Source organism: Moschus berezovskii, chromosome 18 (assembly GCF_049115385.1).
Source record: "Moschus berezovskii isolate FMDL1 chromosome 18, NW_MosBer_1.0, whole genome shotgun sequence".
In the NCBI taxonomy this organism is placed as follows: domain Eukaryota; kingdom Metazoa; phylum Chordata; class Mammalia; order Artiodactyla; family Moschidae; genus Moschus; species Moschus berezovskii.
Window position 1 is genome coordinate 54,045,489 of NC_142477.1, and position 27,242 is coordinate 54,072,730.

The following is a 27,242-nucleotide window of genomic DNA, read 5'->3' on the forward strand; positions in this document are numbered from 1 at the left end:
TACGTAAGACACTCCCCAGCACAACATAAGCTCATCTTCATATCACGTATCATGGGCTCAGTGAATCTGAGGAAATTCTGTGTGATCTCCTGTCTAGCAACCCTTGGTTTCTTTTGTCTGATCCCAGAGTACTGTGACTACTTTATAAAATCCAACAAGAAAAATAAACCAGGATCTATATTCCTCTGGAAAATTACTAAACCATTTACAATACTAAGTGAGGGCAACACATGCAAACTACTTCAATCCCTAGCATCCTGTTCCCCACCTCTTTGGTAAACTTACCTGCATCTGTACTCATCTTTGCCTCCCTCCTTCCAATCCCTTGGAAGGAAGAGGTCCTTCCTCCTGCTAACCTGGAGGAAGTGGGAAGGAGAGTGGGATGTGCTACCAGAATCTCTCTCCTTTCAGTTCTCAACCACAACTAAGTCTAATAAGTTCTAAATCCAACTAAACCAATCCAGTCTTCTCTGGATGGTTCTCATCCCATTGTTAATGGAAAAGGTCTAAATTCTTAACCCTCCAAGGCCTGGCCCCTATCAACCCCTCCAAACTCATCTTCCGTCTTGCTCCTGCTTCTCTGCTGCTGCTGCTAAGTCACTTCAATCATGTCCGACTCTGTGCGACCCCACAGATGGCAGCCCACCAGGCTCCCCTGTCCCTGGGATTCTCCAGGCAAGAACACTGGAGTGGGTCGCCATTTCCTTCTCCGATGCATGAAAGTGAAAAGTGAAAGTGAAGTCACTCAGTCGTGTCCGACTCTTAGCTTCTCTAGTAATTCTGAATTGCTAGTTTCCCTTGCATCATGTCATTTCATTATTCTGTGCTTCTGCCTTGAACAGCTCTCTGCTTTGTACCTCTCCTCTTGGCCTAAACCTTGCTAGATCCACTCATCTCTCAGAACTCTGGTCTGACATATTTTCTTCTGGGAGTCTAAGATAGGTGCTCCTCCTCTGTCATTGCACTTACATAGTCACTTAAACTTGTCTCTGCCCATATTTGATGATAAGTTCCTCAAACACAGAGACCTTGATTTTCATCTTAGTTTTCTCATTGCCTGCCACATATGCTCATAAATGTTTAATTTAACTAAACCACATAAAAACTAATTCCCAAATCCCAGTATGTTCGTATAACAAGACTCGTATTTGTGTGATGCTCATATATGGGTTTGCTTCCCAGGTGGCTCAATGATAAAGAATCCTACTTGCCAATGCAGGAACTGCAGGAGACTTGTTTTCAGTTCCTGTGTTGGAAAGATCCCCTGGAGGAGGTAAAGGCAACCCACTCCAATATTCTTGCTGTGATAATCCCATGGACGGAGGAGTTTGGTGGGCTACAGTCCATGGGATCGCAAAGAGTCAAACATGACTGAGTGACTGAGCACCCACGCACACAATATTTGGGTTACAGAGTGCTTTTTTATACTCCAAGCTACTTAATCCTTGCAAATATCCTATAAATTGTTGTTGTTTAGTTAATAAGTTGTGTCTGACTCTTTGAAATCCCATGGACCATAGTCTGCTTGGCTTCTCTTTCCATGGGATTTCCCAGGCAAGAATGTTGCTGTTGTTCAGTCACTTGGTCGTGTCCGACTCTCTGCAACCCCATGGGACTGCAGCACACCAGGGGTCCTGGTCCTCCACTATCTCCCAGAGTTTGCTCAAACACATGTCCATTGAGTTGATGATGCCATACAACCATCTCATCATCTGTCACCCTCTTCTCCTGTCCTCAGTCCTTCCCAGCATCAGGATTTTTTCCAGTGAGTAGGCTTTTCACATCAGGTGGGCAAAGTACGGGAGCTTCAGCTTCAGCATCAGTCCTCCCAATGAATATTCAGGGTTGATTTTCTTTCAGATTGACTGGTTTGATCTCCTTGCAGTCCAAGGGACTCTCAAGAGTCTTTTCCAGCACCACAGTTCAAAAGCATCAATTCTTCAGTACTCAGCCTTCTTTATGGTCCAACTCTCACATCCACATATGACTACTAGGAAAACATAAGCAAGAATACTAGCGTGGGTTACAATTCCTTCTTCAGGAGGTGTTCCCAACCCAGGGATTGAAACTGTGTGTCCTCCATTGGAAGGTTGATTCTTTATCACTGAGCCACCCGGGAAACCCCTCCTATAAATAAGAGATCACTATTCTTCTTCTTGTTGTTTAGTCAGTAAGTTGTGTCCAACTCTTTTGTGACCAACTCTTTTGTGACCCCGTGGACTGTAGCCCACCAGGCTCCTCCTCCATGGGATTTCCCAGGCAAGAATACTGGAATGAGTTGCTATCTCCTTCTTCTGGGGATCTTCCTGACACAGGGATCAAACCCACATCTCCTGCATTTGCAAGTGCCACTGAGCTACCAGGGAAGCCCCATTGTTATTACAGATTAGTAAATTGCAATGTAGAGCGCTTTGGTCATTTGTCAGTTACAGAGTTGAGCTCAGGGTTTTATGATGCCAAGGTCAGTCATTCGTTTGTCCATACCTTAGCCTCCAAACCACCTCCCCATGGCCCTAGTGTAAAGGGTTTCTACTTTTATAAAAGGGAACCAACCATGTGAACACTCTACCAAAGGATTTCAAGACTGTTTTAAGAATTTGATTTAGGCTTTGCTCCAAAACTTCTGACTCATCTCTTAACACATAAACACTTGGAATAAGCTAGGACTCGGCACAAAATCCAGGTTGCTAAAAACAAAACTGGTGAAGTTAATTAGTGTTTTGGTAGGAGTCCATTGCTTGTGCTGAGTTCGGGAAGTTTTAGATTTAAGCCTGAATATAGAGTATCAATTGGTCTTGGACCCAGTGAAGACCAAAGCTGTATAGACCAGAAAAAAGCCACAGGATGGACATGAGTTTGAGTGAACTCTGGGAGTTGGTGATGGACAGGGAGGCCTGGCATGCTGTGATTCATGGAGTCACAAAGAGTCGGACACGACTGAGCGACTGAACTGAACTGAACTGAAAGAAGCCTTAGGGGAGCACTCTTTGGAACTTTAACTGCATTTTTTATTGCCCTGAGGCTCGGGCTGGGAAGAACAGGTTTGCATAGGTACAGTGAAGAGAGCTTTCTGATTGTGAGGAGACCCAGCAAGAGACCAAGCATGTGCTGAGGGTACTAGCAAAGCAGAAGGAAAATTTTGAGAAATTAAAAATGAAGAATATTATGTACTTTAAAAAGCCTGAAAAGTAAAATAGAATGTCATTAGACTCCCTTGCATGTGTTTTATGGCTTAATACTGTTTTTATTTTGATTTACGCATGGAGAGTACCATGTTGTTGACCTTCTATCAAAGGTCTTAATCTGGTTTTAACTGAGCCCCATAACTGAGGTCAGTTGGGGAGGGTACTTCCCCAGAGATGATAAATTGTCCCAAGATATGTTCCCAACAGCCCTGTTCTACCACTGCAACGTCTCCAGGGGCTTTTGCAGGAAGGTGCTCAGGGAACCTGGGGTTCATCAGCAAAATTGCCCTCAGGCCTGGATGCTGCTTCCTTGCTCTGATGCCGTCTCACTAGACTGGGAGTTCAGAACTGTCCATCTGCAGCTGGGATGCTCAGCTGTTGGCCACATAGACACATCCTCGTTTTGCCCCAGTTTCCTTTAGGCCCAGCACCTATAATCATGTACCTATTTTCACAGCTGTTGTTGTACACATGAGCGATATCAGGACTTCCTATTCTTGCCAGATTCTATGGGCTAGTGTGCATCCTCACAAAGTAGTCATGTCTGTAATTACGGTTTATTTTTATTAATAAGCTCAGCATAAACTTATATAAACCTACAGCTAAAAGTTCATGTTGTAGCAACAGTGATCATGCTCAGTAAGACATAGCTGAATTTCTAGTTTCTTGTGGAGAGTTAAGTCCAGAGGGACTTTATAGAAAGCAACACACTCATTTACTAACAAGGAAACAGGTCTAGAAAGGGGAGGTGGTTTATTTGCCTCTCCCTGTTCTGCACATTGAGAGAGTGTCAAAATGAATTTATTTACCTAGGATACTGAGATCTTTAGCAACTTGACTGATCACCCAAAGACCAATCATGTGAAATGGGAAGTTTGAATAGAAGGAAAGAGTCTGGGAGTGAGGGGAACTGTGTTCCAATCCTAGTTCTGCTGATTATAAATGCTGAGGTAGTCCATAATCACTTAACTTGTCTGGGTTTTGTTCATGACATGAGTTTGAACTTAATGCTGCCAAGGTGTCTTTTACATAGTGTTCTTTGAGATCTTATCTCTAGGTATTGTTGACACCTCCAGAAATTAAACTGAGGCCCATATTGGGTGCCAGGACTCCACCCTGCGTCTTCCAGAACAGCAAGATTCACTCACATCCAGCCCAGAGGCAGAAATCTCTACCTCACAAGCTTGGAAACAAGAAGGGGGAGGGGTGGTGGTTCTTGGGTAACTCACCTCTATTTGATGCTAACAGTCTCCAGGCATGTGTAGAAGTTTATTTATGAAAATTAAAACATTTGAAATGTAATGCTACTAATTTAGAAAGGTAAGAGAGGGTTGGGGAGTAAAGAAGAAAAATAGGTAACATGTGGTATCCCATCCAGCTCAAGGCTGTCTTTGTTTTGTAGATGGAAGTCAGCTTCACCAAAAGCTGTGCGAATGAAGAAGCAGCATACAACCTCACAGGACTGCAGGCTTTTACAGAGTATGTTGTAGCTCTGCAATGTGTGGCTCACAAGTCAAGGTTCTGGAGTGGCTGGAGTCAAGAAAAAATGGGAATAACTGTGGAAGAAGGCAAGTTGGTCCCTTGTGATTTCTTTTTTGTCTGCTCTGGTTTAGGGCAAACTGAATCGAGCCTTTGTGGATTTTGTCAAGTACTTTGCTGTACTTGGGAATCATGGAATCCTACAATCCCAGAGTCAGAGAGTCTGTGCAGTGCCCCTCCACAGGGCATACATGGCACATGCCTGAGCCTATAGGATAAGCTGGCCCTCCCCTGATGATGTTAGTGACATTAGCAACTTTTTGCCTTGAAGGCAAAGGACCATATCTTGAACACTTGTATAAAGTTCTTATACTATGCTTGAAGTAGTATAATATTATTTAAAGATGTCCTATGATAAATTAAAGATTGATGCTGGAAACCCAGAGCTACTGCTAAAAGATAAAGGTATAACTAATGAGAAAAAAAGGTCACATCTTTAATTATAGTGAAGGAAGGATGGAGAAAAGGATTGCACTTTGATTGAAAGGTTACAATAGTCAGGAATGGTAATTAAGAACACTATTGGGTTGATTAAAATGTTCATTTGAGTTTTTCTATAACATCTTACAGAAAACTGGAATGAACTTTTTGGCCAACCCAATACTTCAAATCTATGGGCTTGATATAAAATCCAGCCTGGCTATGGAGTAACTTTGGGCAAGATACCCAACCTCTAAGACTCAGTCTCCTTACTAATTTTTCCCCTTTTCCATAATGAACTATAATTTATAAAATTGAGTTAGTAGTAGTACCTATTTTTCAGAATTATTTTAAAGATTAAATGAAATAATGTGTTTAGCCCACAATCAACATTCAGTAATTGACAGATTTCCTATTAGTGTTCTTAATTCTCCTAAGAGCCCTATAAAATATGTAGCATCACCTCTATTTGAAGTGAGATAGCTGAGATGTTAATTTGCTCAGGGTCACTCAGCATGTTACCGTGCTCTATAAATCAGGAGGCTTGCCCCAGAGCCTGACCCCAACAGATGTTCAACAAGTGTTTGATGAATGTGTTAGTTTCCTGTGGCCACTGTAACAAATTGTGGGTCTGTGTGTGTGCTCAGTTGTGTCCGACTCTTTGTGACCCCAGGGACTATAGCGTGCCAGGCTCCTCTGTCCGTGTAATTTTCCAGGTGAGAATACTGGAGCAGGTTACTATTTCCTACTCCAGGGGATCTTCCCAACCCAGAGATCCAACACCCCTCTCTTGTGTCTCCTGCATTGTCAGGTGGATTCTTTGCCACTGTGCCACCTGGGAAGCCTGATTTTTTTTTTCTCTTCTAGTTCTAGAATTCAAAGGTCCAAAATCAGTTTCATTGGACTAAAGTCAAAGTATTGGCACAGTTGGAGATTTTGAACAAAGAATATATTTTCTTGCCTTTTCTAGCTTCTATTAGCTAGCTGCCTGTATTCCTTGGTTTGTGGCCCCTTCCTTTGAACAAAGCATATTACTCCAATCTCTGCTTCTGTTATCACATTACCTTTTTCTCCTCTTCTGTGTCAAATCTGTCTGCTTCCTTCTTGTAATGACCATTGTGATAACATTTAGGGCCCACTGGGATAATCCAAGATAATCTCCCCATCTCAAGATCCTAACTCAATCACATGTACAAAGTCCCTTTGGCCATATAAGGTAACATTTATAGGTGATAGAGATTTGTACTTAGATCTTTGGGGTTCATTTTTCAACCTAATACAATGAATGAATGACTAATTAAATGAATACCTATCAAAGGCCACACATCTTCTGAAATATGTAAGAGAAACATAAAAATGATCATTCTAACCTTCTGAGGCTTTAACTTTGTTTATGAAACATGTAAGTTCTAGACCATGAATTTCCCCCCACCCCACTCCTGGGTATGATTTCAGGCCCTTCTTAATCAATCTTACAATAAGTCCCTCACTGGTCTTAGGCAACATGTGAGGTCAGCTCCTGTGCTCCCTGGTCTATATGGCAAAAATTGATTCCCCTGGATCCTGGTTGAGTTTCCCATGAGACCCAAGTTAGTGTTAACAGATATTTGGCATGTTGCCATATGATCATATGTCTGGGAATAATCTGGTGCCTTCTGAATTTTGTATCTCCCACTGGAGATGTTCATGCTTAGTCTGGACTACACATTGGTGGATGTAGTTACAACAAAGATTCATGTGACACACATAGAGGATTGGGCTGGATGGCCTCTGAGTCCCTTCTTACTCTGAGATTCTATTCATCTATGGCATTCAGGCATCCAGGCTTCCATGCTCAACTGTAAAAATACAGGAAAAACTAATAAAAAATTTCTAATCATTATGTGTTTATATGCTTACAACAGTGCCTTACATGTGAATTTTTGATTAAAATTATATGCAGTATTTGGGAACACTCTATAGATATCATCTCAAATAATCCAATCTTAAATACACTAGTTTACAAATACCAAACAGCACATAAATTGTACAATATAAAATGACCCAATGGTTATAATCTGTTGGAGTGCTAGTTATTGCTGTCTGTGGCTTGGCTGATCCCTATCTTTTAAAATATTAGAACGAAATGCAAGCAATATGCTTATGCAAGTTGTCCTCTCCCTCTGCTATACCTTTCAGCAGGCAATCTGGGAGAATGAGTTCTACCCTGGGTTTGATCTTGTTTTGTACAGTTCTCCTCCCTGTAGCTGTCATTCTTCTTATCATGATGTTAGGTTCACTGTCTTAAGTTCATCACAGTCCAACTACTTGCTAATGTCAATTTCATATACTTGTTTCATCACTAGAAATGAGATTTACCATTTCAACTGATTTATTGTTGCAGCTTGCTTGGCTAAGATTGACTACCAAAACACTAGATGCTACTGTTCTCTGTGCCCTGTGCTAATTAAATAAAATGAACATCTGTCAAAATAAAATTACCACTGGACAATTTTTGCTTTTCTTAATTTTTTCAGAATCCCAGAAGAAACTAATGAAAATGTAACCCACCCCTAGAAAATCCTAATTTATCCTCTTCTATTTCATAAAATGTTTCCCTGTTTCACAGTGAAATGCCAGCTGTTTTATGCACACCACCTCAAACCTTTTCTAATTTGAAATTTTCTGTTTTAAGTTGAATATGAAGTACTCTTCCCTTTTACATTTCAATATATTGATTATTAGGATTATTTTCTCACATTTAAGCATATAAATATATACTACATGAAACATGCATACTACATGTAACAGCCGATTCATTAGAAAAGACCTTGATACTAGGAAAGATTTAAGGCAAAAGGAGAAGAGGGCAGCAGGGGATGAGATAGCTGGATCACATCACCAACTCAATGGACATGAACTTGGGCACACCTCGGGAGACAGTGAAGGACAGGGAGGCCTGGAGTGCTGCAATCCTTGGGATCACAAAGAGTTGGACATGACTTAGTGACTGAACAGCAACAGGAAACAGATATAATAATATTCAATTCCTGGCTCTGTTACTTAAAAGTTATATTGGGCAATTGTCTCACTTCTTAACACCTCAGAAGAGGAAATAGTAATATTGATGTACCTAATTATAGGCCTGTGGAGGTTAGATGAGATGATTCAGGTAAAATGCTTAGTATGTGACACTTGCTAAAAGTGAGCGATTCTTAGTGTTAGTCTTCAGCAAAGGCAGCAGAATGTGTCTAAAGTGCTGATTGGTGGTGACTGTGGTTATTTCCAAATTGTAACTGGAACAACAGAGCAGCAAATTCTTACTACATCTGTCCAAACAGTTGATGCCTTGGAATATGTAAACTCCAATATATAATTGGAGAAGGAAATGGCAACCCATTCCAGTATTCCTTGCCTGGAGAATCCCATGGACAGAGGAACCTCGAGGGCTACAGTCCATGGGGTCACAAGAGTTGGACATAGTGTCTAAACCACCACCACCAATATATAAATATTTTGGCAGATTTGTAAAAGCTTAGTATTATTCTTTCACAAATACAGAATTATTACTTTTCCCCATTTGGTTAAGCTGGATTATTAATTTATTCATTATCAATTTATGATCATGGAAAATTGACTGTAATAATTGTAGAAGAGGGTTTTTCAGATAGCTCAAGTGGTAAAGAATCCACCTATGAATGCAGGAGATGCAGGTTCAATCCCTAGGTTGGGAAGATCTCCTGGAGGAGGAAATGGCAACCCACTACAGTATTCTTCCATGAAAAACTCCATAGACAGAGGAACCTGATGGGCTACAGTCTATGGGGTTGAAAAAAGTTGGACACAATTGAGCATGCACACATAATTGTAGAAGATTTAAATGCTAGCCATTTGTTTTACTAAAAGTTGCGTCTATAGGAAATCTACATCAAAAAGACTGTTTCTCTTTGGAACACATCTGCAGGAAATAGTGACCACAGTGAAAGAAGTAAATACCTGATTAAATTTATTCATCAGCACCGTCTACTATCTACTAGAACTAAGTGGATGTCTATGGGGTAAATCTAAGTAGAATTTTACAATTTCTAATCAATGACTGGAATGATTGATTATTTAATAATCAGTTTATTTTTGTTTCTGTCTATGCTTCAGATGAGTATTTGGAACTGGCTTGTAATGAAATCTTTGCCTTTAGTTTTTTTCTTTCTTATTCTCAATGTTATTATCCCAGAGTCTGACTTCCATGTAACTGGAACAGAGAGACTCTGCAAGTAACAGATGGATTGAGAGTCTTTCCAGTTCTGTGGGTCACCTATGAAGGTCTCGTGACTTTGTAGCTTTGTTCTGAGAAGACTATCTGCTGGGAGGAACACTGTGTTTACTTACATCTCTGGCTGTAACATGTTGACAGGCTGAAACCTGTTGCTCTCTGTCTGAGTAAGTTGAGTCCTGACTGTCCAGTCTCTTGATTCAGTAAAGACCTTTGGGAAAACTCCTGGCAGAGCTTGTAAAACAACATTTCAATGGAATGCAGATTGAGTCATATATAAAGTTTAAATAGTTTCAATTTCCTTATATGGAACTTACATGGAATTACAATAGGTTTCATTGGGAGGCCTGGAACCTAGCAGTTAGACTGTGTTACCCACACTTTGGCTTCTGCAAGCGTAGCTGTAGAAATGTCACCATTTATTGATAACAAGACAGGTCATTGACTTAATTGCCCTTTAGTGCAATTTTCTACATTATGAAGTTGTCTTTAATTAGGGTTCAGTATGTAATTTCACTTTAAACACTCAATTACCTGAATTAAAACAAAAAAAAATCCCTAAAAATAGTCTCTCAGTACTAAAATAGTTTAGATCTTGGCCTGAGTGGCAGACCCCACTTTTTGCAGACTGAATTGCATTCTTTTCATCCATGTGATTTCCTCAAGAAAAGATTTAGTGTTCATCAACTGCAGTTTCAGACATTTCCTCAATTTCATAAATTACAGGCCAATAGCCTTCTGAACAGTTCTTTAGAACCCTGCTTTCTTCTCTTGACTAAAGTGTATGTGTCATTCTTTAGTCAGTGGCTCAGCATTTTGAAATTTCAGGAGCATGTCAGAAGGTTCAACTATAAATTACCAGTGGCCCACTTTGTGAGACAAGATATTTGGGAGATACAGTCAGAAATCAAGTGAAATAGAGATTCCTCTCTCTCCTGTTTTTTAAAAATTTTATCCCTGAATAGTTAGATCATCAAAAGCTAACACACTTGAACTATGCTGTCTTCAGGTATGTTGTTTTTCACTGGAGAAATGCATGAACCTAGCTTTCATATTATGACCTTGTATTTCATAGAAGACAACCATGAGAAGTGTATACCTGCCATAGTTATGTACTTTTGTTCAACTGTGATTGCAGACATCAGCTTTTAGGTTATCTTTTGTCTTTTTCGACTGAATCTACAAGATAATTCCACTTATGAATTTAATGCCCATAGCCTGAAAAAACTTGCCTCTTTACAATGATTTCTATGTGTTCTTTTTCTCAGTCCATAAGGAACACACAACTAAACTAATTTATTCTTTTTCACTCTTCCTGCCTGGTAGATCAGCATTAAATTTAGAATTCAGAGAGGGGCTTCAGTTCAGTTCAGTTCAGTCACTCAGTCGTGTCCGACTCTCCGCGACCCCATGAATCACAGCACGCCAGGCCTCCTTGTCCATCACCAACTCCCAGAGTTCACTCAAACTCATGTCCACAGAGTCGGTGATGCCATCCAGCCATCTCATTCTCCGTCGTCCCCCTCTCCTCCTGACCCCAACCTTTCCCAGCATCAGAGTCTTTTCCAGTGAGTCAGCTGGTCGCACGAGGTGGCCAAAGTGTTGGAGTTTCAGCTTTAGCATCAGTCCTTCCAATGAACACCCAGGATTGATCTCCTTTAGAATGGACTTGTTGGATCTCCTTGCAGTCCAAGGGACTCTCAAGAGTCTTCTCCAACACCACAGTTCAAAAGCATCAATTCTTCGGCAATCAGCTTTCTTCACAGTCCAACTCTCACATCCATACATGACCACGGGAAAAACCATAGCCTTGACTAGACGGACCTTGGTTGGCAAAGTAATGTCTCTGCTTTTTAATATACTATCAAGGTTGGTCATAACTTTCCTTCCAAGGAGTAGGCGTCTTTTAATTTCATGGCTGCAATCAGCATCCACAGTGATTTTGTGCCCCAAAAATTAAAGTCTGACACTGTTTCCACTGTTTTTCCATCTATTTCCCATGAAGTGATGGGACCAGATGCCATGATCTTCGTTTTCTGAATGTTGAGCTTCAAGCCAAACCTTTCACTCTCCTCTTTCACTTCCCTCAAGAGGCTTTTTAGTTCCTCTTTACTTTCTGCCATAAGGGTAGTGTCATCTGCATATCTGAGGTTATTGATATTTCTCCCAGCAATCTTGATTCCAGCTTGTGCTTCTTCCAGCCCAGCGTTCCTCATGACGTACTCTGCATATAAGCTAAATAAGCAAGGTGACAATATACAGCCTTGAAGTACTCCTTTTCCTATTTGGAACCAGTCTGTTGTTCCGTGTCCAGTTCTAACTGTTGCTTCCTGACCTGCATACAGGTTTCTCAAGAGGCAGGTCAGGTGGTCTGGTATTCCCATCATTTCAGAATTTTCCACAGTTTATTGTGATCCACACAGTCAAAGGTTTTGGCATAGTCAATGAAGCAGAAATAGATGTTTTTCTGGAACTCTCTTGCTTTCTCCATGATCCAGCGGATGTTGGCAATTTGATCTCTGGTGCCTCTGCCTTTTCTAAAACCTGCTTGAACATCTGGGAGTTCATGGTTCACATATTGCTGAAGCCTGGCTTGGAGAATTTTGAGCATGACTTTACTAGTGTGTGAGATGAGTGCAATTGTGCGGTAGTTTGAGCATTCTTTGGCATTGCCCTTCTTGGGATTGGAATGAAGACTGACCTTTTCCAGTCCTGTGGCTACTGCTGAGTTTTCCAAATTTGCTGGCATATTGAGTGCAGCACTTTCACAGCATCCTCTTTCAGGATTTGAAATAGCTCAACTGGAATTCCATCACCTCCACTAGCTTTGTTCGTAGTGATGCTTCCTAAAGCCCACTTGACTTCACATTCCAAGATGTCTGGCTCTAGGTCAGTGATCACGTTATCGTGACTATCTTGGTCGTGAAGATCTTTTTTGTACAGTTCTTCTGTGTATTCTTGCCACCTCTTCTTAATATCTTCTGCTTCTGTTAGGTCCATACCATTTCTGTCCTTTATCGATCCCATCTTTGCATGAAATGTTCCCTTGGAATCTCTAATTTTCTTGCAGAGATCTCTTGTTTTTCCTATTCTGTTGTTTTCCTCTATTTCTTTGCATTGATCACTGAGGAAGTCTTTCTTATCTCTCCTTGCTATTCATGGAACTCTGCATTCAGATGCTTATATCTTTCCTTTTCTCCTTTGCTTTTTGCTTCTCTTCTCTTCACAGCTATTTGTAAGGCCTCCTCAGACAGCCATTTTGCTTTTTGGCATTTCTTTTCCATGGGGATGGTCTTGGTCCCTGTCTCCTGTACAATGTCACGAACCTCCATCCAGAGTTCATCAGGCACTCTATCAGATCTAGTCCCTTAAATCTATTTCTCACTTCCACTGTATAATCATAAGGGATTTGATTTAGGTCATATCTGAATGGCCTAGTGGTTTTCCCTACTTTCTTCAATTTCAGTCTGAATTTGGCAATAAAGAGTTCATGATCTGAGCCACAGTAAGGTCCTGGTCTTGTTTTTGCTAACTGTATACAGCTTCTCCATCTTTGGCTGCAAAGAATATAATCAATCTGATTTCGGTGTTGACCATCTGGTGATGTCCATGTGTAGAGTCTTCTCTTGTGTTGTTGAAAGAGGGTGTTTGCTATGACCAGTGCGTTCTCTTGACAAAACTCTATGAGCCTTTGCCCTGCTTCATTCCGTGCCCCAAGGCCAAATTTGCCTGTTACTCCAGCTGTTTCTTGACTTCCTACTTTTGCATTCCAGTCCCCTATAATGAAAAGGACATCTTTTTTGGGTGTTAGTTCTAAAAGGTCTTGTAGGTCTTCATAGAACTGTTCAACTTCGGCTTCTTCAGCGTTACTGGTTGGGGCATAGGCCTGGATTACTGTAATACTGAATGGTTTGCCTTGGAAACGAACAGAAATCATTCTGTCGTTTTTAAGATTGCATCCAAGTACTGCATTTCTGACTCTTTTGTTGACCATGATGGCTACTCCATTTCTTCTAAGGGATTCCTGCCCACAGTAGTAGATATAATGGTCATCTGAATTAAATTCACCCATTCCGGTCCATTTTAGTTCACTGATTCCTAGAATGTCTACATTCACTCTTGCCATCTCCTGTTTGACCACTTCCAATTTGCCTTGATTCACGGACCTAACATTCCAGGTTCCTATGCAATATTGCTCTTTACAGCACCGGACTTTGCTTCTATCACCGGTCACATCCACAACTGGGTATTTGTTTTGCTTTTGCTCCATCCTTTTATTCCTTCTAGAGTTATTTCTCCACTGATCTCCAGTAGCATACTGGGCACCTACTGACCTGGGGAATTCCTCATTCAGTATCCTATCATTTTGCCCTTTGATACTGTTCATGGGGTTCTCAAGGCAAGTATACTGAAGTGGTTTGCCATTCCCTTCTCCAGTGGACCACATTCGGCTGTGGTCCATGTGATCAGATCGACTAGTTTCCTGTGATTATGATTTCAGTGTGTCTGCCCTCTGATGCCCCCTCGCAATACCTACCATCTTATTTGAGTTTCTCTTACCTTGGGCATAGGATATCTCTTCACAGCTGCTCCAAGAAAGCGCAGCCACTGTACCTTACCTTGGATGAGTGGTATCTCCTCAAGGCCGCCCCTCCTGACCTTGAATGTGGAGTAGCTCCTCTTGGCCCTCCTGCGCCCGCGCAGCCACCGCCTGTTGGACGTGGGGTAGCTCCTCTCGGCCGAAGTATTATTTCTCTATTTCTTTCTTCTTTGATTTTTTGTTGTGCTTTATAACATTGTAAGTGTGTGGTTTCATCTCTTTGGGGAGTAGATACAGCATAAATTATATATAAAATCTCTTTAGCAGTTACCTATGTTATCCCTAGCTTTCACGTATGTGAATGATAGAGGACATGAAATGTCATATTCCAATCCAGATTTGAGTGATAAATTATTTTACGGTTGAATCTATTGCAGTTTTATTTTAGCTTAAATAGCAATTTTATTTTTTTATTTTGTTTTTATTTTTGCCCTACATGATTGTGGTTTTATTTTTTTCACAAAATACAAAGCTTTTCACCACATTATAGTAGTGTTCTAATACAAGAAAATCCCAACATTTTCATTGCAGGGGAGGAGTGACTTATATATAGGATATTAATTTTACAAATCCTTTATTATTTTTGACTTTTGGTTGATCCTCATCCTTCAACCACAGAATGAAGACATCATTGCAATGAAGTCTTCCACTCTCCACCTTACTCCTGCTGGCCCCCTCAAGCAAATCTTCCCCACTTGCATTTTCTAAACAGACAGCCTCACTAATTTCACCGTCTCCTGCTACAACTCTCTTCTGTCTCTGCTGAACACCTCACTCTTATTCTTTACAGCTCCACATGGCCTGGATCTATGGAGAGTCCTGAGATCAGAGAAAGTGGATGGAAAAAGGCCAGTGCAGTTGTTGTGGAAGGTGACCTCTCTCTGGGTTATTTATTAACAATTCTGTGTAAAAGCCTTGATCTCTTATACCTCTAAGAACTGTGATCATGGACATTTTACCTCCTTAATTTCCTTCCCTAGAGGCTTTAATGCCCCAAATCTCACAATGATTTCCTACCTCAGAAAAGCCCGGTATGTCATTTTGTAGATGTCCTGAATGTGAAATGCAGACCCTGAGCCTTCTTTGATCTGAAATGTTAACACCTGGAACAGGTACAAAGTGTAAGTGCAAGTGTAAGTGCAGGAGGCGCCTTGACCTTCTGGAGTAAACCGTCGCTGGCTGGCCTCCACTCCAAGGCAATGTAAAATTATATAGCCCCCACCCGCACACTGGAGAAGAGCACTGCCTTGGGGGTGAGCTTACTAGTGTGTGCTGAGGTCATTGCACAGGTGCCCCCCGGAGCACTGGGATAGTGGGGCGCAAGGATAGAACAGGGCCCAAATGGTCCTTTGTAGGATGGAGGCCACGGAATGAGAAACAGAGGAGGAGCCAGGCTAGGGCAGAGGACACGAGAGAGGGGATGAGAGGTGACGGTAGGAAAAAGGACAGAAAAGGAGGGAGAGGGAATCAGTAGGAAAGGAAAAGGGCAAGCAGAGGGGAAAAAGCAGCCAGAAAATAGGACAGAGGTGTTGGGGGGAAGAAGAGAGGGAGGAGAGCAGTGAGATGCCCCAATTCTCCGGTGTATCTCCATATTTCTCAGGAAATACTCATTGGGTTACATCATACTTGCTCAAGTCTGGGCAAGTTTCAAATGTTCTTGAAAATGGAGAAATCACCCAGATTTTTCCCAATTGACATTCCATTCCCAATTACTTCAGGGTTGGAGCATCCTTCTACCTTTCTCCTCTCCCCACCCCGAGGGCAGAAGGACACCCTCAGTGGCAGCAGGCAAGGGAGAACACAGCCCGTGGTATTGGGAAATCTTCAAGAATTGATCCCAAATGTTTTTGAGTTCTTTCTCAGTCATCAAGTGTGGAAACGAATTACTCTGTCAACATGTTTCTGAGAAGGAAAGTAAACAAGGGCACATCCTGTGTGTGACCAGACCCACACAGGTCAAGTAGGCCAACCTGTGAAGTTGGTGAGATGGACTTGAACGCCCTTCTTCTTCTCCACCTTGCCTGGGGACTGGTCTTCCTTTTGCTTCAATAGAGTTTTCTAAGAATTAGAGCTGCTTAAAAAAGAATGAACTAAAATCAGATCGTGGTGATGATTGCACAACTCTTGACTATACTAAAAGCCAGTGAGTTGCACACTCCAAAAAAGTGAATTTTCTGGTATGTGAATTATATCTCAATAAAACTATCCTTTTATTATAAAAAGAGAATGAGTTTTCATGAAAGATAAATGCCTCCCAGTCATTAGGAAGATTTTTAACTGACTTTTTATGTCATGGGAGGTGTAAAGGAAATTCTCAAACCAGAAAGGCAGTGGGACAAAGTGACTTCTGAAGTCCTTCTGACCTTATATTTAGTCATTCTCTCATCTCTATGTGTTATCAGTAACAGAAAGAGAAAAACAGGAAAGCCCTCTAATTCCTGAGAAATACTCAGCATGCTGATCTCTAGAAAAACATATGATTAATGGGCTCAGGTTCAAGGCTGAAAAAAAGAGGTTGGCCTGGAGCCCCTGGGATCACCTTCATTTCTCACCAAGGATTTGGTCTGGTAGGGTAACCTTAAATGTTCTAGTCCTCTTAGCTGGAATGTCTGGTTGGGGAAGCTAGCTCTCTCCTTGGAGAGGGTGATATGGAGGTAAAAGGACAGGGTACTCTCCAACCCCTGAAGGTTTCCATGAAAGAAATGACCCAGGGCCAGAACAGACTTGGGATTGGCTCAGAGGAAATGCCTCAACTTTTAAGCTTATGCTTCTCTGTCCATTACCAATATCCACTGGATCATAGAAAAAGCAAAAGAATTCCAGAAAAATATCTGTATCTGCTTCATGCTGCTACTGCTAAGTCACTTCAGTCGTGTCCGACTCTGTGCGACCCCATGGACGGCAGCCCACTAGGCTCTGCCATCCCTGGGATTCTCCAGGCAAGAACACTGGAGTGGGTTGCCATTTCCTTCTCCAACGTGTGAAAGTGAAAAGTGAAAGTGAAGTTGCTCAGTCTTGTCCGACTAGTAGCGACCCCATGGACTGCAGCCCACCAGGCTCCTCTGTCCATGGGATTTTCTAGGCAAGAGTACTGGAGTGGCTTGCCATTGCCTTCTCCGTATCTGCTTCATAGACTACACTAAAGCCTTTGACTGTGTGGATAACAACAAATGATGGAAAATTCTTCAAGAGATGGGACTATTAGAACACCTTACCTGCCTCCTGAGAAACCTGTATGAAGGTCAAGAAGCAACAGTTAGAACTAGACGTGGAACAACGAACTGGTTCCAAATTGGGAAAGGAGTATGTCAAGGCTGTATATTGTCACCCTGCTTATTTAACTTATATGCAGAGTACATCATGTGAAATGCGAGGCTGGATGAAGTGCAAGCTGGAATCAAGATTGCGGGAGAAACATCAATAAACTCAGATACGCAGATGACACCACCCTTATGGGAGAAAACGAAGAGGAACTAAAGAGTCTCTTGATTTCTTGAAAGAGGAGAGTGAAAAAGTTAGCTTAAAATTCAACATTCAGAAAACTAAGATCATGGCATCTGGTCCCATCACTTCATGGGAAATAGATGTGGAAACAATGGAACCAGTGAGAGACTTTATTTTCTTTGGCTCCAAAATCACTGTGGATGGTGACTGCAGCCATGAAATTAAAAAACACTTGCTCCTTGGAAGAAAAGCTATGACAAACCTAGACAGTGTATTAAAAAGCAGAGATATTACCTTGCCTACAAATGTCCATGTAGTCAAAGCTATGTTTTTTCCATTAGTCATGTATGGATGTGAGAGCTGGACAATAAAAAAAAAATCTGAGCACCGAAGAATTTATTCCTTCGAACTGTGGTGCTTGAGAAGACTCTTGAGAGTCCCTTGGACAGTAAGGAGATCAAACCAGTCAATCCTGAAGGAAATCAATCCTGAATATTCATTGGAAGGACTGATGCTGAAGCTGAAGCTCCAATACTTTGGTCACCTGCTGTGAAGAGCTGACTTACTGGATAAGACCCTGATGCTGGGAAAGATTGAAGGCAGGAAGAGAAGTGGGTAACAGATGACAAGTTGGTTGAATGGCATCATTGACTCAATGAATTTGAGTTTGAGCAAACTCTGGGAAATAGTGAGGGACAAGGAAGCCTGGTGTGCTGCAGTCCATGAGGTCGCAAAGAGTCGGACACAACTAAGTGACTGAACAACAAACTCTCCCATATAAGACAGAGAGAAAGATGCTGCCTAAAGGAATAGGGAGTGACTTGCTTGCATTGGTTTGGACATCATCCTAGTTTAGCTTTGTGGAATTAGACTTATGTCAAGGGTTGATACCAAGAGACCATTTAGAAATCCCCTCTTCCTGCATTTGGAGGGTTAACATGGCGCAGGTATATTACTCATCCCAGAGGGATCATCACATGATTATAGTTTAGCACCTAATAGTTAATATTACCTCCCATCCCTGATTCCCACAATTTATTACTGTCTCAATGACTTTCTTTGCTATTAACAATAAATTTTGTTTTGTGTTCAGAAGGCAAAAGGAGCCCCAGTCCTGGAGAAAGTACTTGGTTACAACATATGGTATTTTCCAGAAAACAATACTAACCTCACAGAGACAATGAACACTACTAACCAGCAGCCTGAACTGTACCTGGGAAACCAGACCTACTGGGTGCATGTGATTTCTTATAATTCTCTTGGGAAATCTCCAGAGGCCACCTTGAGGATTCCAGCTATTGATGAAAAGTGTAAGTATGACATAAACTTCTTAGTTAGATGCCTGACCCCATCGGATTTGCCAAGGAATTGTCCCTATCTTCTCAATGGTTGCTGTTTTTCAGCGTCAAAATGAAAATGAAGTAAGGACATTTTAGGTTATGGTGGGGTGATCATAATCTTCAATTAATTAATGAGTCTCTTGAAATAATGTTCTTTTGGAATAAAGCCTGTGTTGAAAATCAGAGATTTCATAAATAATATGATGCATAGTCATGAGTCTAGAAGTTCTATGGGCAGCTTGTATTTGTTTTATTCTGAGTGAATATAAGCTGTATTGAGCTTATAAAACTGTCAGATCTGCCATGTTTATCCTCAGTGCCTAAAAGATGTCTTTCGAAATCTTCCCTTCACAGTGCTGACCGCATCCCAGTCTTGATTTGTTCACTCTCCTGTTTTCTTCCTTTTCTCCTTCCATTTAACTATCTAGGTAGGGATATTTCTTACGTTAATTGTTGTTGTTCAGTTGCTAAGTAGTATCTGACTCTTTGCGACCCCATGTCATAGGCTTTCCTGTCCTTCACTATCTCCCTGGAGTTTGTTTGGATTCATGTTCATTGAGTTGGTGATGCTATCTAACCATCTCATCCTCTGCCACCTTCTTCTTTTGCTTTCAATCTTTCCCAGCACCAGGTCTTCTCTAATGAGTTGGCTCTGATGTTTATTCATGCCAAAAATTGTTCATTACAACTTTAATTAAGTAATTTTAAAAATGTTACTACTCTCAGGCAAACTTATGTATTATATCCTGTTTTGGAGTGAAATAGGTTCTTTGAGTCTTATTCAAGGAATTGCAGGCAATCTATTTCCTCTTCCTGGCTTTATTTTCTCTATAGATCTTACTGCTGTTATTCAGTTGATAAGTCATATCTGACTCTTTTGCGACCCCATGGGCTGTAGCTACCAAGTTCCTTTATCCATGGGATTTCCCACGCAAGAATACTGGGGTGGGTTGCCATTTCCTTCTCCAGGGGATCTTCCTGACCCAGGGATCTAACCCTTGTCTCCTGCATCTCCTGCAACAATGTGCAGCAATGGCAGTGTTGAGCAGTTGCAACAGAGACCTGCAAAACCTAAAATGTTTACTGTTTGACCCTTTACAGACCGCTTTGCAGTTCCCAGTCCGAGACATTTAAGAATGTAATGTTTTACAGAATTTTGTTTAATGGAATCACCTGGAGAATATTTATAATAATAATTGTAAGTTTAACAACCATTAAGTATAATTATCCCATAATGTCCATTAGGATATGTCAGACATTGTGCTAAAATGATATGGTTCAATCTAATTTTAGCCTCAGATGACCATTGGGATAGGTGCTCTCAGGTTTACTTTTTAGCTGATGATGCTGTGATTCAGGAAAGCTTAGTAATTTGCTCAAAGATCTCTCAGGTGGACGTTAAGCACAGGTCTACATGATTCCAAACTCATCCAGTATATTTTATCTAGAACCTTGGACTTAGTAAAGTGACTTAGAAATCTGATCACAGCTGCTGTGTGACACTGAACAATTACTTTCCTCTGTGGACCTCTATTTTCCTATCTTTCAAATAAAGATTTGGAATAGAAACACCTTCAGATTCCTTCTGGCCCCAAGAAGCTCTGCTTCTAGGAGACCTTAGCCAGCAAACAGCTGTGGAGTGGTCTGAGGCAGGACATGGCAAAACATGGCCAGTTGTCTGAGGAGGAGGTTGGTACTGAGTTGAGGTAAGGTTCAGGTTGGGCTAGGATGGTGGGCAAAGATGAAGCACTACTAGCATCTGAGAATGGTATTTGATGGGCCCAGAGTGACTGACTTCATGCAAATCGTAAGAAATTGATGGCATTTGCAGTCTAAATCCCTTTCCTCTTTTCTCAAGGGGGATCTATTTCCTACCACATCTGGGGATGTATTGTGTTTGGAGAAGTTGCTCAAAAAGTGATTGTGGAGTGATGAAGGCAATTAGTCAACATTCAGTAGAACAATGACTTGGAAACTTCTTTCAACCACCCTTAATGCTGCCCAGGCCCTTTCATTTTGCAAGGCTGACTCGTGGCTTGATTCCACACCCTCTGTGGTCCAGAATCTTTAGAGCTCTTTAGACCTGACTTCTGCTCCTCAGAGTTCCAATGCTGCTAAAGAGAAAGAGTGTGAGGTTAGCAACCGCCACTCATTTCCATCTTCAATTTGGGATGTTTGTGCAAGTGGTTTATTAATCAGAAAAGGAAGGAAAGCCAGGGAAGAAGAGGAAGAGGAGGCTGAGCCAAAGATGCTGATTGATTTTCCCAGATCTTCCCAACAAAGCACCATAGATGAGGTGACTTCAAACAATAGAAACTCAGTTGCCTCATTGTTCTACTGGAAGTCTGAAAATGAGGCATTGGCAAGACTGTGATCCCTCAAAAACTTCTAAGGGAGGATCCTTCCTTTTTATTTCAGCTTCTGGAAGCCCCATGTTTTCCTTGGCTTGCAGCAGTATAATTCTAATACAACTCATTCCTCACATGACCAGCCTCCAGTGTGTGTCTGTCTCTGCATTCAAATTCCACTTTTAAGGAGACCAGTCATACTGGGCTAAGGACTCCCATCTTATTTTAGCTACTTACACCTGCTTTCCAAATAAGGTTAAATTCTGCGATACCAAGAATATCTTTTGTGGGCACACAATTCAACCCATAATGGTTTGATCTGAGTTGACAGTCCTGGGGAGGCTGGTTCCAGGCTGGTTCCTGACCCTGCATGGGAACTCTGAAGTTTGTTACAGCTCAAAGTTATCCCAAGCAGGTGACATATAAAGACAGCAAAAAGGCATCAGAGGGGATTGGTTGGCAGTTTAGTTGCTAAGTCCTATCCAACACTTGCGACCCCGTGGACTGTAGCCTGCAGGCTCCTCTGCCCATGAGATTCTCCAGGAAAGAATACTGGATTGGGTTGTCATTTCCTTCTCCAGGGGATCCTCCCAACCCAGGAATTGAATCTGGGTCTCCTGTATTGCAGGCAGATTCTTTACCGACTGAGGGGATCAGGGAACACTAAGGTTACCTGCTTCAAGAGGCTGAGTAAGTCTCCAAATGCTCCAATAATGACTTTCAGCCTGACTGCAACAGTGACTCAGGATCCTTAGAGCCTATGAGCAGGGAAGGGAAGGGAGGAAAGAGCTCGAACCCTAGGGCTTAGGTGGAGTTGATTTCCTGGCTCTGTGCTCCTTGCCCCACTCGAGCTTCACGAGTTCCCCATGTCTCAGTTGCCCTTCCTTAGAGCTGCCCTTTCAAGTTGACAGATTCTGTGGCCTTGCTTCTAGACCAGATGCTAGAGTCTCTCATGAAGGCCCAGGATGGGGAAAGGACTCCTTTCCCATCAATTGTGGGCTTCAAGAACAGAGGCTCCTAAATACATACACAGCCCTCTGGGACTTGTTGTTTTCCTTTTATTTTATTTATTTATTTTGAATTAATTTTTATTGGAGTATAGTTGCTTTTGGAGTGGGGAGCTTCCTTGGTGGCTCAGACAGTAAAGAATTTGACTGCAATGCAGGAGACCTGGGTTCAATCAGTGGGTCAGAAAGAGCCCCCTGGAGAAGGAAGTATCTACCCATTCCAGTATTGCTGCCTAGGAAAGCCCATGAACAGAGGAGCCTGGTGGGCTACAGTCCATGGAGTCACAGCGAGTTGGACATGACTTAATGACTGACATACACACAGTTGCTTTACAGTGTTGTGTTAGTTTCTGCCATACAGCAAAGTGAATCAGCTGTTCATATGTATATGTCCTCTTAATTTTAGATTTCCTTCCCATTTCTTTGGCTTCCCTGATAGCTCAGTTGGTATGGGGAACACATGTACCCCCGGGGCAGATTCATGTCAATGTATGGCAAAACCAATACAATAATGTAAAGTGAAAAAAAAAAAAGAATCTGCAAGAGACTCTGGTTCAATTCCTGGGTTGGGAAGATCCCCTGGAGAAGGGATAGGCTACCCACTCTAGTATTCTTGTGCTTCCCTTGTGACTCAGCTGGTAAAGAATCCACCTGCAATGCGGGAGACCTGGGTTTGATCTCTGGGTTGGGAAGATCCCCTGAAGAAGGGAGCAGCTACCCACTCCAGTATTCTGGCCTGGATAATTCCATGGACTACAGTCCATGGGGTCCCAAAGAGTTGGACACGACTGAGAAACTTTCACTTTCCCATTTAGGTCACCACGGAGCACTGAAGAAAGTTCCTTTTGCCATAGAGTAGGTTCTCATTAGTTATCTATTTTACACATAGTAATGTATTTGTTGCATAGACATAGCAGAATTTAGTACCCCCTGGCCTCTTATGCCAAATCTCTATACTTGCCTAGGTTTCCAACTTCGAGAGGCATTTTGGCTTTTTGAGGGACTCCATCTCCTCTTCTACCCTCATCCAGGCCATCTTTGATGTTAATTTAAACGTGCTTCCTGTGGATTCCAACTCTGTAGGCTCAGGGGTGCTGCAGGTGGTGAGGAGTAGAAGAGGGGAAAGCCACATGCTGTGGTCTTCTGAGCCCCGCGCCTTCAGGCCCTCCTTCTCCTCCTTTGCTCCCCACACCCCCAGGAGTCCTCTCTTCTGCGTACTCAAAACATTTCAATAAGGGACTCTCTCATTCTGACGAAATCCCAGGTACCAGATTTGAAGCCACATGTTCAGCTTTTCTACTAAGGAACACTGTGGACTGTTTCCCCACCTGTCTTTTTGCTAGGTCTGCAGGCAATGTAGTCATTTACCTACTGGTCCACATCTAGGTGCTTCAGTTGGGTGTGTCTATATCCTTCGGCAGCAGACACAATTCTTCCTCCCTGAAGATGGGACTGCATAGCCAGGTTGTACAGCACTAGTTTAGATAGTCAAAATTTGAAGCCATCACCCTGGCATGATTTTAGGGTCACCACCTTCCAGCTTCCCAGTCACAAAGTTATAGATGCCTGAAATTCTACCTTTAGAGATCCATTCTTTGTCTCAGGCTTACTTTCCTTTTGACTTGCACAGATCCCAGAGCTGCCCGGTAATTCTTAGTCGTCAACTGTCTAGTAAGATTCTCTGCTGACAACAGGCAAATTTGCAGAAGCTAACAAAGGCACTTCATAAAATATTAAGACTAAGGAAAAGGGATACAATAAAAACATTAAAACAGCATTCTAGTGGAAGGTGGCAGTGGAGATCCTGAACTCTGACCTTCTTTACACTTTGGGCAGTGAATAGATGTAAATGTGGTTGGTGCGTTTGGAGGATGAGTTTGGTGTTGTGAAGCAGTCTTTTCCTCTCCTTTCAGCATTCCAGTGCATCGAGGCCATGCACACCTGCCTCATTCAGGACCAGCTGGTGGTGGAGTGGCAAAGCTCTGCTCTGGAGGTCGATACATGGCTGGTGGAGTGGGTCCCAGACTTGGACTCAAAGCCCTTGGCCATTTCCTGGGAGTCTGTGTCTCATGCCAGGAACTGGACAATCCAGCAAGGTAGGCAGCGCGGACCCCACAGGTTCTTGCTGTGTAGGATTCACTTTCGTTTTCACCAGTATTAAAAATCCTGAATTTTGGCTTCAAACCTGTAAATTGTGAGTAATAGAATTTGACAGGCTAGGGCAAGCTTAGTGACGTGTGCTTCTTGGCATTTCCCAGCAATGCTGGAATGAGAAGCCGTGAGTATCAGATTAATCAGCTGATGTGTTTCCAGATGGAAAGCACCATCTTTGGTGGCGGACACCCACCATCAAAGAGCTCTTCCCAGATACCATGATCATGTGGATACAATGTGGAAATCATGTGACTGTGGGGAAACACCAGACTTTGTATCCCATCTGTCCTACTCAGGGTGCCTCCTTCAGATCTGGCTACATGTTTAAGTTCTAGGGCCCTTCCCCAAGTGACTGATACAGATTTTCAAGAAAGTCCCTGCTCCATATAAGACATATAATTGAGGCTTTACTCTCTCAGTCCTATCACTCCAACCATTTTTTAATTCTTAGTAGCATCTATATGAAGAATTATACTTATGTAGGGATGCAGACAGACAGAAGAGCTAGAATTTATGGTAGCTGAGTTCTCTATGGTGATATGCTATTGAAAGAAGAATCAAGTTTATTCTGTAGTGCTCCCCAAATGATGTAACAAAATCAGTGATGAAGGAGAGCCTGGATCTCTTATTTCTCCTTTCTTGGGTGGCTCAACAATTTTGTCAGAGTGGTGCAGGTTTGGTTCTAAGAATTAGTTTTAAAATGTTAGAACCAACATAGATATTAGAGACTATCCAACTTAACTCCCTTATTTTCCAGATGTGGATTTAGACGATAGAGAAATAAAATATCTTCTGTAAGTCATAGGTCATAAGTCTTAGCCTAGCATTCCTTCTTCTATGCCATGCTCTGCACCTAACGCTTCTTTTTCCCTCCCTCACTCCTTCTCTCTCTTTCCCTCCCTCTACCCCACTCCCTCTCTACCTCCCCTTTTTCTGCAGATGAACTGAAACCTTTCTGGTGCTATAATATATCTGTGTATCCAATGTTGGAAAACCGAGTGGGCGAGCCATATTCCATCCAGGCTTATGTCAAAGAAGGTGGTATGTATGGACAAGGTTCCGTTGAGCAAAGGGAACTCTGGGGACTGTCCAACATTTGCATAAGGCTGTGAAGGTCTGTAGCTTGTTCCCAGTTGCTTTAGTGCTCATCCGTGCTGCACGTTTAGCTTGTAGTGAGCTGTGTATGCTTATTACAGTTTGTAGTAGTTGACACAGTTGTGGTCAAAGTACAGAGTCACTGAATTTTAAAGCTGTGGTGGACATTAGAGATCATCAAGTCCAAGTCCCTCATCTCACAAAAGCAAGGCTCAGAGAGGTGAACCAACTTGCCCAAAATCACAAAGAAACAGTGCTAACAGCTCTATAATCAGAAAAGACCAAGCTAGGGCCCCTAATAGTTAACTATAATTTGGAGAGGCTAAAAAATTATATTTGATTGTATAGCAATAAGCAAAGGTTTTATTGGTGAACCATTCAGACTTGACTTCTACCTTTTTGGAAGTTAACATCTTCCAGATGCAACCTTAGGAAATATATCCTGTCACTCAAAGATAGCTCACGGAGGCATAATCTTCAACTGTTTGTTAATAGCTATTACACGTATGGATGAAAGAGCTGGGTGCGAAATTGGTGAGAGGTCTATGAGGAGGTACTCTTTCTCTGGTCTTTGACTCTGCTTCTCTTCCTGTTTGAGAGGCATGATTCCAGACAACAGTTTTCTCAAGACAAGTTGATTCATCATTTCCCTACTCTGCCCCACCTCCCACCCCCAGCACTGGTTACAGTTTGAGGACTGGGCAGAGATTTCATAGAGGAAGGACCGGCTGGGGTATGATTCGGTGTTCATTTGTCTCCCCGTCCTATAAAGTTCCGTTAGCAGGTCCCATGACGAAGGCGGAGAACATTGGTGTGGGCACAGTCACAATTACATGGAAGGAGATTCCCAAGCATCAGAGAAATGGTTTCATCAACAATTACACCATATTTTACCAAGCTGAAGATGGAAAGGAATTCTGTAAGTGAGCTTACGGTCAAGCTGAAAGAACCCCGAGCCCCAGATAGATGCTGCAGATAGACCTGCTATCGGGGTAGCTCCTGTGTGGGTGCCCTGCCATTTTGCAGGAATCCCTTAGCTTCCTTGAGATTCTGTGAAAACAGACTCAAGGGTGTCCATCTTTTGAGTTTTTAAGAGTCAAATGAGATTGAAATGAATGTACCTGAGAGTCCTGTAGGGACCAGAGAAATTGATACAATTTGTGCCCATCAGGCTGTGAACAGTGGGCCTCCAGGGAGCTTCTTGACCTTTACTCCAGAGTGGGACATGCCTAGATTAAAGGCTAGAGGGGACAGATCCTGTTTGGTGGCACTTGCTTCAGTGCAGGACCCTTTACAATGCCTCCTACCATCCACTGCCTTTTTCTTGCATCTACAATATTGCCTGACATCCTCAATTGTGGGCTAGGCCTGGGTTTCTGTTTAGGCTAATTTTTTTTCTTGTTATGGTAAAATACATATAATGTACAATAATGTAAATTTTACCACTTCAAACATGTGAAAGTATACAATTTAGTGGCACTAAGTATTAAACATCCATAATGTTGTAACCATAACACTACTTATTTCCACTCCAAACAGAAACCATGTACCCATTAATCAGGCACTTCCTTACCCTTGACCCACAGTCCGCAGCAACCAGAAAACTCCTTTCTGTTTCTATGGGTTTACCTATTCTGGATATTTCATATAAACAGAATCATACAATATGTGACCTTTTTTTTTTTTTGGCCTGGCTTCTTTCACTTGGCATAATGTGTTCAAAGTTCATCCATGTTGTAGCATGTATTAGCACCTCATTCCTTTTTATGGCTAAAAAATATTTTATTATATCAAGAAGCATTTTTTTAATCCATTCATCAGTTGATAAAACATTTTAGCCACTGTGATTAATGCTGCTGTG

The 27,242-nt window shown here is 42.0% G+C and overlaps 1 protein-coding gene across 1 annotated transcript in view; it reads left to right on the top strand.

Moving 5' to 3' along the window:
- The window catches only part of IL31RA (interleukin 31 receptor A), a 51,140-nt gene that overhangs the window by 16,269 nt on the left and 7,629 nt on the right, over positions 1-27,242 (top strand). Inside the window, exons 5-10 of the mRNA XM_055421720.2 lie at positions 4,588-4,753; positions 14,784-14,863; positions 18,531-18,747; positions 24,046-24,228; positions 25,226-25,327; positions 26,154-26,300. Coding sequence (XP_055277695.2) covers positions 4,588-4,753; positions 14,784-14,863; positions 18,531-18,747; positions 24,046-24,228; positions 25,226-25,327; positions 26,154-26,300 — 895 coding nt within the window. The remainder of the gene's footprint in view (positions 1-4,587; positions 4,754-14,783; positions 14,864-18,530; positions 18,748-24,045; positions 24,229-25,225; positions 25,328-26,153; positions 26,301-27,242) is intronic.